The sequence below is a fragment of the Pithys albifrons genome, chromosome 1 (genome assembly GCF_047495875.1).
Source record: "Pithys albifrons albifrons isolate INPA30051 chromosome 1, PitAlb_v1, whole genome shotgun sequence".
NCBI lineage: Eukaryota > Metazoa > Chordata > Aves > Passeriformes > Thamnophilidae > Pithys > Pithys albifrons.
Window position 1 is genome coordinate 102,124,679 of NC_092458.1, and position 13,092 is coordinate 102,137,770.

The 13,092-nt window shown below is 45.6% G+C and overlaps 1 protein-coding gene across 5 annotated transcripts in view; it reads left to right on the plus strand.

Moving 5' to 3' along the window:
* The first annotated feature begins 4,545 nt into the window (after positions 1 to 4,545).
* Positions 4,546 to 13,092, plus strand: part of APP (amyloid beta precursor protein) — a 208,376-nt gene continuing 199,829 nt past the window's right edge. For 3 of the 5 annotated variants that reach the window (XM_071562894.1, XM_071562884.1, XM_071562914.1), the window contains exon 1: positions 4,546 to 4,744. In XM_071562894.1, coding sequence (XP_071418995.1) covers positions 4,688 to 4,744 — 57 coding nt within the window. In that variant the 5' untranslated portion in view covers positions 4,546 to 4,687. The remainder of the gene's footprint in view (positions 4,745 to 13,092) is intronic. The other 2 variants (XM_071562875.1, XM_071562904.1) reach the window with 1 other exon arrangement.

The following is a 13,092-nucleotide window of genomic DNA, read 5'->3' on the forward strand; positions in this document are numbered from 1 at the left end:
TTTTTAATTGCTGGGAGAAACATGTTTGTATTGAATGTATTGCATATAGGATGGTAAGGAAAAACACCACCAGGAAGCCTGCAGCTGCAATACTTTCCTAGTAAATTGGCCACACAAGGCATGAGGCAAAAAATATCTGGGAAGATTTGGTAGTAGGGAAAATAAAAAAAGAATAGATGTGGAACTCTGATTCTGCTAGGAATATTTGCATTATGTAGTGATTCGGAAAACATAATCACATAAAGATCTACCCTTTACTGACACCATCGGCAAGAACAACAGCTTCTGCCAACAAAGGAAGAAGCCATAATAACACCATATTTGTTTGATCTGTAGTGATGGCCATGTATGTTCACATCCTAATCACTAGAGCAATTACTGTTGTCCACATCTCCATTTCATTTCCTTGGCTGAGCGCTCCTGGGATTTTGGACTGTGATTTCACTATTCACTTGGCTCTGCCGTTTGTATTGTGTACCTGCTCCAGCAGATATCATCAACTCGTAATACTCCTGTGCTATGCAGAACAAATCATTTGCATTTGAGAAGGTCGCTATGGCTGCTGGCTACCTAACTGTGTACTGCATTTGTAAAAGCCAAAACTGAAGGTGCTTTGCAGAATTCAGACAAGGATCAACTGTTCACTGTTTGAAATCATATCCACGTCCATTGTTGTGGATAACAGCACGTACTTGTTTAGGGCTGATTAGGTACAATCTCTCTCTTCCTATTTTGGATTAATATTTAGACAGCCTCTTTCTCAGGGCTGCAGGCTGACTCCAAAGGAAAAAAAAATGTCTCTAGAGGACCCTTCATGACAGTGAGCAGATTAGTTATACCTGCAGTGGTTCAAGGTGTAGCATAAAACCGAAAAGTTTTCCATTAAAATTATTGTTGTGCTATTCGAAAATACAAATTCCTCCTGGAGTTGTCTGAAATAAATCTGGTCATTTATGCTGTAGTAGTTTTCAGAGTACAGAAAAACCCCTTAACTGGGACTAACATAAAAGGTGCCAGCTCAGTAGGATCCGAGTTTTTAACTTGCAGAGGTTCATTCAGAAATACTAACCCTCGTACTTTGTTCTGTTGCCTACATGAATCACAAAGGCAGGGAAACAGTATTATCTCCTGTAAAGAAAATAGTGAGCCCTGAAGTGAAATGACTCCAGAAGGAGACAGTGAGTCAGCATCAAAGTCTGGACCAAAAATCATGTTTGTCAACTTGGAGCCCTCTACTCAGAGATGAGAACAAATGGACAAATCATCTCTGTGAAAGCACTGGCTGCAGCATCATTCAGAAAGACTCTGTCTGAGGAAGTATCCTTAATACAAATAAAATAGAGCTGACAATTGCACTAATAACACTAATTTTGTTGGTGTGAATGAAATAAGCCACCATCATCAGAAATCCAGTGAACATTTTTAAGTGGCAGAGTTCATGTAAAACCACTTGTACACACTTGGAGATATCTGGCAATACCATCCCATCATTGTGTCCATGCCCCGGGCTGCCTTTCCTCTTCAGAAACCATGTACAAGTTCTGTTCCCTAATTCATTAGGTTACAAGCAGGCTGAGATGGTTTGTTGCCTTTTGTAGTGTAATATCAGCATTTGTGGATAAGGTCCACTTGCTTCATGAGTATTCAATGAGAAATTGAATGGCTGAACAATGTTTGCACATACATAATATATTAAAATGAAAAGGCTGAGAAATAATATTAGACATCATTTGTTCAAAAAGATACACAGGCAGAGCACAGAAGTGGCCAAAAACTGAAACTTGACATGTATGCTTGCTCATCACTTGGGAAGTTATCACATTAAGACTGAATAACAAAACTCAGCAATTAAAGGCAAAATCACATCTGGACATAGTTTGGCATTATTTACTGGAAGCATTATATTAGATTTGAATGTAAGTCAAATCCATTTGTGATTCAACCGGAGCTGCCTTCTTCTTTGGGAAAAATATTTCCATTGTTGGCCCTGGTGTGAGGTGGTAGTGGGCTTTGTTGTTCTACAGCTATGACAGCTTCCAAGGTCTAGTAAAATTGAATTTCTAGACTGAGATGGAAAGTACAGAAAGTAAGAAAAGACCTTCCGTACAGATCCTAAAAGAAGATAAATAATGGAAAATAGGATTCAGTCTCTGACTTTTTCCTTGTTAGCAGGTAATCTCTAAATTTTGTAGACCTTACAAACAGCTTTCAAAAGCGTCTTTACTTCTGACCTTTCAGCAGGTAACTTAATGAAATTCTAAGCAAATATTGTCACTGGTTTTTGGATATTATCACTGGTGTTTAGTGGCTGTAAATGGAAACACCATTTCATAGAGGTCTCCCCGTACCTTTGACTTTTCTCCATCTTTTCACTTGAGCCCTTTCTGCTCTCCCCAAAGATGTGCAATTCCATGGGTTGCCCCACTCATAGCCACAGGCAAAAGGGACCTACAGCCTTCCTGCACACCCACCATGACAAAGGAAACAGGCTTCGCTGATCTAGAGAAGCAGCAGTTGAAATGCTTTTTGATTTAGCACTAGGAAGAAGTGATTACAAAGAGCTACCAAGCCAACTTATAATAAAAGGCCTACATGAATCTATTTTGGTTTTCCCTCCATCCCATCTGGAAGCTAATTTTTTTCCCCCCCTAGAACTCATAAAGAGCTTCCTTCTGATTGCCTCCATTGTTTCAGGGAAGAATTGTTTTTGAATGACCTCCATCAGCTTTAGCAGGATGTTGCTTATTTGCAGCCATAGTACTGCTTTTCCAATGGCTGAGTTTAGAAGCCAACTGGTTAGAACAAGTTGCACAGCAAATCCTTCCCTAACCCTTCAAAGCCATGTCATCATTATCTTAACAAGGAGATAACAATGTTAAATTATTGCAGCTAAGCCTGCCATTGTTGCTGTTTAACTAATTTTAATTTACATGTTTTGTTGTGTCCCTGGTGTGTGTTTCTCAAAAGCATCTACTATCTGTACTTCTATTTACTTTGCATCTGTATGTTCAGGGAAGAGGCTCATCTGCTATGTGCCTGTCAGAGATCTCTCAAATTCAGCAAGTGTGACTCAAGCAATTCCCCAAAAGCCTTTGTACATTGCCAGTTTATGAGCTTGTAGGAGAAGATTCATGTTAGCATGAGAACGGTCTTCTAACTCTAGGGCCTGGATGTGGGGGTGAAATGCTACCGCACTATGGTCTCTCCCTGCACATTCCAGCCACCTGGAAAGCATTCCTCTGCATCTGGACACAGCTTTGGCCAAGATGGATTGCAGTTCTGACTTCAACGGAAGATGAGTGTGAGAGTGGCAATGAGAGTGCCACTGTGCTGAGACATAGTATCATATCCCAGAATAACAGAATCATTTAGGTTGGAAAAGAGCTCTAAGATCACCAAGTCAACCCTTAAGCCAGCACTACCGAGTCACCACTAAACCGCGTCCTCAAGAGCCACATCCACACATCTTTTAAATACCTCCACAGTTCATGACAGCCTGCTCCAGTCCTTGACAACCCTTTTTGTGAAGCAATTTTTCTCAACATCCAACCTAAATTTCCCCTGGTGCAACTTGAGACTCTTTCCTCTTGTGCTATTGCTTGTTACCTGGGAGAAGAGACTGACCCCCTTCTCGATACAACCTCCTTTCAAGTAGTTGCAGAAAGCATAAGGTCCCCTTTGAGCCTCTGGGCTGAGCCCCTCAGCTGCTCGTCATCAGACTTGTGCTCCAGATGTCCATCCCCTGCCCCTCACATGGCTGCAAGTCCCAGTTACAGGGTGGGTCTATTTGCTGCTGTCTTTGTAGCCTTGGTGAGAGCAGAGATGCTGCCACTGAGTCTGTAGGTCAGAGGCAGAAAGGGTCAGGCTGTGTCACACTAATTTTTGGGCTATGATAGCAGCTGTCTCAACAAGAAACTCCTAATTTTGACTCTTAATCTCTCCTTACAGCTTTAATATACCAATTATAACAATGATGTTGAGAAGGTGAGACAGTAAGTTTGCGTTGGCCTCCTGATTAAATAGTATTTGGCAAAGTCCTACATTTTAATTTGATTTCTTCCTTGTTCGCCTGCCTTAAGACCCAGTTCTGCCGATGCTGCTTCATACCTTTGTTATCGATGGTGTGTCAGGTGTGAAAGGGCTGTGCTGACTCATCACCACGAACAGGAACGGGAGATACCAGGGTGGTGTGAATCCGCGAAAGGCAGAACGTGTTAAATAATCACTGAATCACACAAAACATGTTTGGATTTGGGCGTTTTTGTGAGCACCTTAGAACTACGTTTCTGTACACAGCCCCTCCGGGTGGGGGGTTGGTGCACAGCGCATGGAGGCTCCGCGGGTGCGGTGCGGGTGCGGTGTGTGTGCGGACGCCGCCAGCGGTGCCCATGCGGCCGAGGAGGGGCCGGGAGCGCCCCGGGATCCCCGCAGGGAGGGCCGGGCAGGCTCGGTGCGGGGCCCCAGCGCCGCCGCCAGGGGTCCCCGCGGGCCGGGCCGGGCCGGACTGTCGCACCGCCCGCTCGGGGGCGGGCCAGGCCATCAGCTGACCGGCCCCGCCGCCGCTCCTGGAGCCGCCGCACATCAGTCGCGTTCCCCGGCAGCGCCGCGGATTTACAGCCGGACCCCGCCGCGTCTCACCGGCCGGCACCCCTCCTTCCCTTCCTCCCTCCCCGCTCCCGACGCCGCGATGCTGCCCCACTTAGCCCTACTGTTGCTGGCCGCCGGAGCTGCCCGGGCTCTCGAGGTAAGCGGGGCAGGGGGCGGCCGGGCGGGGGTTCCCCTCCGCCGCTTCTCCGCGGCTTTGTCTGCCCGCAGTCGCCCCCGCGGCGGGGGCTCGGCCGCGGCGGGGCGGGAGGGGTTGCCTTCCCCGGGGGGCTCCATCCCCGGTTGCCGCCGCTCTCCCGCCGCCGAACAATAGAGGCGGCGAGCCGGGCGCTGTCGGGGAGGGAGCGGGCTGGGAGCCGCCGGGGTTGGCGCCCGCAGTGTCCGGTTGCCCGGGCGCTGCCCCGGTACCTCCGGCCGCTCGCCCGGGACGGCAGCGCCCGGGGGTGCCCGGGCAGGGCGGGGGCGCCGGCTCCGCGGCGGAGGAAAGGAAACTTTTCCTGAGTGGGGGCTGTGCCGCTGGGGCGGGGGTAGGGGGCGCGGAGCTGGGCTGCGGACGGGGGACCCGCTGGGGCGGCGGCCGGCGGACCCGGCGGCATCCCCCGCTGGGCGGGGGCCGGGCTGCGGGCGGGGGTGGCGCAGGTGCGCGGGGCGGCGGGGGGAACTCCGCGCCGGTGGCGCAGCGGCCCCACGGGAAGGCGGTGCCCGGGGGGCGGTGGCCGGCCCGGCCCGGCCCCCCCGCGGCCGCGGCGCGGGAAGATGGCGCCTCTGCAGTGCAGCAGAGGAGGCGCCGCCGCCGTGTGCGCTGCGGCCGCCGCTGCCCGCGCCCCTCCGCGGCCGCCCCTGCCCTCCCTCCTCCCCTCCCGCCCATCCCTGGGGCGGCACCTCGGCCGGGCTCCTCTGCGTGGGGCAGGGGCGGAGGGTCCCTCCGCACGCCCTTCGGGCCAGGCGTGTGCCCGCACCGCGGTCCCTGCGGGTCCGGGGAGCGCACCCCCGGGGCTCGGAGGTGGAGCCGACACGGCTGGGTGTCCGTGCTCCCCCACCTTCCCGCCCCCAGAAAAGGTGTGGGAGGAGGGGTGAGTTACCTCCTGGTCTCCGTCGCTCCCTGCTTGCCGTCCCTCGGCCTTGAGACATCGGCTGTGTCCTCTACTGTTAATCCCCTTCTGCCGAGGGGTCTCGGGGGCTGGGTGGGGATGAGGTGGATGACAGCACTTGGGCTGACAGCAGACGCTGAAGCTCGGGGTCCCCCGGGCATGGGATGCTGCCCTGCGGCTCAGGCGCCCTTCCCCGGGGGACCCTTCCCCGGGGGTGGGAGGGGGCGACTCCATCCCAGCTCTCCATCCACGGGAGATGAAGCCAGGGCTGCCAGCCACAGGCTTTCGCTCTGAGACACGGTCTTGCCAACACAGAGCGGGGTGTATCAAGCTGAGCAGTTGTTCAGACATTTAAAGCTTCCAGTTAAAAGACTCATTTGGGTTTTAGCAGCTTCTTGCAACCGTTTGTTGTGTAAATGCAATAGAAGAAAGTCTCTGTGTTGGGTGCACAACTGAAGTAAAAAATAAGGTTTTCAGATTGAGAATGTGCTTCAGGATAGACCACAGAGGGATGGGCGTTTCTGCTGGGTCCTTGTAGCCCTAGCCTTACAGACGGGTGTGCAGGTATTGCCACTGTAAAGGTACTTGGAAGAAAGAGAACCAAAACCATTCAGGGAAGAGTCCATGTTCCGAGACCTCTGCAATGGTGTCTGCCTTAGTGATAGCCAGAATTTTCAGTGACATTCTTTGCCTGGGAACATTAACTGAAATGGGTACTGATATTTCTGCAGAAGCTTGCTTTCTTGTTCTGTCATCCATATGAATGTTTGAGGCTTGGCATTTATCCCATTTCTTTATGTTTGATGACGGAGTGGGTTTTAACGTCTGGTGGACTTGTGATCAAGCATTTATCAGTCTTGATACTTCAAGGCTGATATTTTGAACATGCCACTGTTTTCTATAACACTAAAATGTTTCATAATAGAAATTGCATGTGTGCATGTTCTGCACTTAGACTGTCTTTGTATGCTAAAGGGTGAAATATTGATGTTTGAGTTAGATTTTCTGTAGATCTCTTTTCTGAAATAAAATGCTTTTCCTGCCATTTTAGTAAATGCTTTCTGGAAATCAGCAAAGAACCTGTGCTATGCTTTCTAGTGGGAATGGTATAGGGAAGAGGAAAAGCAGCAACAAAACAAATTCTTTCTGTATTACACATGAAGAATTCCTTTCTAAAATTACACATAGATTAATATTAATTTATGTAGCCCTAAGGGAAATATTTCTTAGTGATGTTATGATGATGCCATGGTTGCTTAGCATGTTGCTTCTGACACTCATGTAAATCATCCTCACTGGGGTTAGGAAATCCATTAGCCAAGAGCTGCCATCATATTCTGCAGTAGCTATTTTTGCATTTTATCTCTTTTCAGTAATTGCCTGGTTTCAGTACTTGAATGCAACAGACAGTAACTATCCTTGTGAATTTGAGTGAATGATCCTGTTTTATAAATCAAGATTTCTTGTCGTTAGCACACTGAGGTTACCAGGATTTCTGCCATGTCTGTTCTGCTTGCTGCTCTAGCATGATTTTTCTAAGCAAGAATCCTTTAGCAGCTGACTGAAATTAAGTTGAGACATGGATATCTTACAAGCAGAGAGACCATCAGAAGGTTAGTTGGCAAAATGGATGTTGCTTGAAGCTTTTTTTTTTAAACTGGGTAATGTAGTGCTTTATAGGTTCTTGTTTTTGTTTGTTTGTTTTAGTAAAGTATCCAAATATTTGTTTCTTCATTGCTTAGTTTCCTAGTAGATCTTTTGAGAAATGACTTTTTAGTGTGGGAAGGGCAGTGACGCCTTTTTCTTTGTTTTCATTACAGACTTTCCATTCCTCTTTCTTATGATCCTGTTCCCAAATTCCCCTGGCAGATGTTTGCATTTGTTACAGGGTCCCTTTTGCAGTTCCATTTAAGATGCTGCTGTGTGGGTCTGTGGGGCAGGGCAGGTGCTCTGGGCTCTGCTGCTCCTTCAGGATCCTTGGCAATGAAATGGACAAATGGAAGAGTCAAAGTCAAAAAAGAAGCTTCCTCTTCTCCCTTGCTCTCTCATTTGTCTTTTGTTTGATTAATGAGCAACAGACTATTTTGAGACTCAAATGATCTTAAATGCCTTTTCTATGAAGAAAACATGATCAGCTGCTGTGCTTCCTCACAAAGCATGTATAAAAACCTGAGGAAGCTAACGAGAACTTCATGTTTTTAAATTTTCTTTTTACTTCCCATGAGATATTTGTGTGACAGACACAGGCCATCTTCCCTATCCAGTTTTAATTGATCAGTGCAGAACTAGGTGGCAAACCCTTAAGCAGCGTAGCTCTCCTTTGGCTTTTCATGACTTGCTCCTTGCATGTGTTTAATAAACTGTGAAGGATAATAAACAGTTTGGTTTATAAGTTGTATGAAGAAGAGGTATGACAGTTTCTTTTAATTACTAGTCTTTTTTCAATACAAAGCTCAGCAAAATATGCTGAAGAGGGTAGTAACTTCATCTAATTGCTTGACAAACTGACAGCTGTTTTTCTGAGCAGAATAATTATTTTCAGTGACTCAGTAAAATAATTAACACAAACAGTTGGGTGTGGAGTCTTGGTCAAGAAATTAGTAGATAGGGCCACAGGAACTGTCAAGGATGTTTGGTCTGACCCTGTGCTCGAAGCAGGGCCAGCTCTGGGATCAGACCAGGCTGCTCAGGGGTTTCTGGAGTTGAGTCTCAAAAATGTAGCTCTAAGGACAGAGCCTGACCCACCTTGCTGGGCAGCCTCCTCCATCCATGGCTTGGTTGGTTCATCTCTGCATTGAAATGTCTCCAGGCCATTATTTGTCTAGTTTCAAGGCAGTGTCTCTAGGCTTAGTTGACATCCTTAAATTCTGAATACTCTGAATGAGTGTCATTTCTGACTTGTCAACGTATGTGGTAACCAGAAGCTGAAAAAATTGTATTTGGGTTTAATAAATAAAAATTATATTTCTCAAATGTCCATATATACATGTATGCATATACATAATGCATTAAATCCACCTTATGTATCATATCATATCTGCAAATATGCTTGAACCCCCAATATATTTGCATATTTAATGTGTTGCATTAAAATCACTATATGCATACATTGGTATGCTATTTTAGTGCATAGACTGCATTAAACCAGCAGTCACTTACATAGCTCCTTACATCCAGGCAATGAAGAGATGGAGTCCTAGACTGTTACTGATAAAAATATAATTAGGTTTATACATGGTAATAGGTTCATTGAAGTTGTTAGGTGAGCTGTCTGGGGTGGTTTTAACACGTAAGTCTAGAGCTGTGTGTTATTGGATTTAAATTCTGGGGATTTTGAAAAAAAAAAATCCTGTGGTGTAAGAAGATTAGAAGTAAAGCAAATTGAAAAAATGCTGAATGACGATTTTCTGTAAGCTTGGCTAACTTAGAACGTGCTCTTGTGATGAGAGTTTACAGCACTTGCTGCCTGACTGAGGATTGCCAGGAGCAGTGTTGGTAGCAAGCTCGAGCCTGCAATGATTTGGACACAAAGGACTCCTCTTTAAGAGGAGTTGAACTTTGGCTCTGATCTGTTTTTTGTTTAAAACTGAATGCACTGAGTCTGATGAGCTCTTATTCTCACAACCTGGTCTAGAATCTGGCCTCCTTCCCTGACTCTGCATCAACCTACAGTTACGGTTTAGGAAACAGTTTTCTGCCCTGTTTGGTTATACCAGACCAGCTGATAGTATCAACCAGTGTGTTGTGTGATTTTGAGTCTTAAGCACTAAATTAGTTACTTTTCTGCTCTTGATTGTAACGTGACATTGGTTTGGAAACCTGCATATTCATCTTCTGTTTTTATTTATTTGGATTAAAAAAACATTTAGAGAGCTACCTCTGTTAAATCTTGTTGTGCTCTGCTGTAGATTCAAAAAGCCCTTGAGATGCCTTCAGTCACCAGAAGTATCGGTCTTTCATTCTGAGAATTTATTCATATAACAAATAAGAAACAAAATAGATGGGGACAGTGGCCCCTGTTCAGAGAGATCAATTTGAATGACAGCCCATTAGCGTGTGTGTATATGTATGAGTGCCACTCTCTAAATGCTCTTTGACCCCTTTCTAGGCTGATTTTATGATCCTGTGCCGTGTTGAAAGAAAGGAGATGTGCATTCTTGGTAGGTGTCAGGTTCTGACAAATGCTTCAGAGGTCTGAGTTGGAAAATGGCCACAAGCAGTTGAGCTGGCCCAGCTGAAAGAGCAGGCAGCTTCTTTGGCGAAGAGGGCCAACTTCTGAAACCACATTTGCTGAGGTTTGTATAAAATAGCATTTAATACAAATGACTTGCAGCAGGGCAGGAACAGTCTTTTCACATCTCACCCCTCTTGAGTGCCTGTTTGTTAAAAGTTCCTGTCAAGTCACTGCAAAAGGCAGAAATCTCCAAGGAACTGTATTTAGGGATGGATGACTTCACTGAGTTCCCACTGACCCATTTTCAGCTAATCCAGATAGGAATTCCCTGTTCCTCCTTTTTTGGTCTATTCCCCAGAGCCGAGCTTATCTATTCAAGCACAGCAGATAACATATGACAGGAATGGGGCAAAACTGGTTGTACCTGTTAGTAAAGGCATTTAAAAATGGCTCCTTTTCAGAGCAGGCTGCCAAAGTGATCCAGTATGACAATTTGTGATTTATGAAGTTTCTGTTTGGAATTGCAATTAGAAAAAGAAAGGATATGTTCAGTAGGAGTTCAAGATGGGGGCAGGATGGACAAATCCTTTTACTTCTGGGGAGCTGTGTTAATACGAGAGACTTCAGAGGTTTTTGAAACTGAAACAGGAGTTTATACGTACACAGCTCATGTTTAGGTAACACAGTTATTTGCTGCTAATGGAGTTGTAGTATACCATTAACTTGTTTTCTTGTTCTCTATGAATTGGAATAAAATTGTTTTTAATGACACATCTTTCAGCATCATAATTTCATTGTTGTTTCCTTTTGCCAGATTTGTGTTCAGTTTCACTGTCTTAAAAGACTGTTATGCTGAAGTTGCTTAAGAGCAACCTTTTTAAACTGAGAATTTTGGAACTCCAAATTGTATTTGTTTCAGTGTTCCTTAGCTCCTAGAACTTCATTGTGGGCACTTTGCAGATGAGAATTTGTAATCCCAGCATCCAGGAGAATGTGATTTATCATGAGGATGTCAGCTTTAAAGAAAAGAAAACAAAACACTCTCCCCTTCCCCCCCAAAAAAACCCAAATAACAATTTATCATTTAATTTTATATAGCAGGGTAAGAAGGGAATTGCAAAGCCTAAAAAATCAAAGGCCAAGTGAAAGGCTGAGAAACACAAACAAATGAGAGACAGTTGTGAAGGCTTCTGAGCGGACCTGAGCAGAGGTAGTTTCTTTTGCTTAGATTCATTTTTTCTTTGGCATAGCCTTTCATTCTCACAGTGGTAATATAAGTTGTCAGGACTTTTTCCTTTTTCCTGCCAGCCTCAGCACCTGAAAAGCCAGTTCCTCCTTTTTCATGTGTTCTTCCTAATTGTGATGGCATCTCTGAGCTATGGAGGTGAAGTGCCTCACCTTTCCTTGGGAGCCTCCCATTGGAATCCAGCCTGAAGTGATGTCTCTGACAAAAATCAGCACTTGCCTGCTTGGGTCACCAACTGTTTTATTTGGTGAAAGGCTGAGATGAGGTGGGTGGGTGGGAGAGGTGAATGCTGATCCTGCTGTGGCACTGGGGAGGGAGGATTTGCATTGTCCCCTCACACTGAGCTGCTGGCTTGCCCAGACTCACTGGCTCCATTACATCCCTGCTCTGGTCTGAGTGGTTGTTCCTTTGGATCGAGGAGCTTGTGCCTTTCTGAAGGTGTTTGCAAGAATGTCGAGTGGACAACTGAGCCTTGGAGAGAAAATGTAATTGCTGATAAAACAGCAGGCTAAAATTACATGAGACCATTTTACATTGAAATCAGTCTAAATGATATTTCTGAAAACATGTTTAAATGAGATTTAGGCTTTGTCAAACACCTTTAGATTAATTCATGCTAAACTACTAAATTCCCATTTAACAAAACTGCTGTGGGCAATGGCAGAAATACAGAAGGTCAAGATTCGTGCTCTGGAAATGGAGGCTGACATGGGTTGCTTGGCTCATCTGAAGCACACCCTTCATTTGAGGGGCTGCGCATTCTAGAATATCACGCATGCATAAATGTATGTAATGTGTTTTAAAGAAATTGTATCTCTTAGCCGATAAGAGGACGAAAGCTTTAATTAATCTGTCACTTGAAAGAAAACTCAAAAGTAACAAAAGGCTGTTATGTACTCCTTTTATGAGAAAAAATGTGACTTGTAGAGTGCTGGTGACTTCTGAGGTTCAGCAGTAGTGGGTGCAAACCTTGTTTTCTGTTGCTGCTGTAAAACCAGTGTTTGATTGAGGCTGGTAACCAGGTGGCTGCCTCATTTTAAAGAGGGGTGTTGGGGCCTGGAGCCCATATTGAGGAGGGGCCATGGGAGGGAAATGTTGGGCAAAGCTGGGGTGCCCACCTTGTGCTCAGCAGGGCTTCCCCCTGCCCTGGGCTCTTCCTCTGCCTGTGTCCACCCTCTGCACTCTGCAACTGAGCAGTGAGACTTAACTGCAGTCTGGGGCATGGATTTGGGGTTACCTTGTTGTGTGCTAGATGTGGTTTTGGGGAGCTGAGCCTACCCTCTTGGAGAAGGGCATAGGGAAGAGAGAGCTGGGACAGGAATTAGTGGCTCTGATGGACAGAGGTAATTTAAAAAAAAATAAACAAAAAACTGCCAGTTTTTAATTCCGGCTCTGGAGGTAAAACCATATGAGAAAAACAATCTAATTTATCAGTCTTCAGGCTGAAAAGTGCCTTATTTGCCTCCCCAAAGAGGAAATACCAGGCAAGGAAAGGCATGCCAAGTACCCCATCCGGAAGTCATGCAGATAGAAAACTGGGGACATGCTTTTGGCAGTACAGAAGTACAGGCTTGGGGTTAGCAGAGAAGGGAAATAGATTTCTTGCCTCTAGATGCAAAGATTGCAGAACTAATTTTCCAAAGAGGCAAATACAAGATGTTGGACTTCATCATTGGAAACAGGAGAAATATAATAAAAACTCGTGATATGCAAGAGTTTAGATCAATGTTTCCGTTCAAATCACAGGGAACTCCCTGTGCCTTAACTACACACTCTGAGTGGAATGCAGTGTTGTCTGGTCATACTATGTTTTGTGGACAATAAGACTGTCTGCAAATACAGCAGAAGTTATTTGCTTGTTGATTTTAGGATATGCGTTTTGGTGTTACCAGATCATAGTTAAGCCTTAAACTTATGCATTTAGTTTTTTAAACCTCTTGTTAGCAAGTGTTTTCTGTGACAAACTGCTTATTATG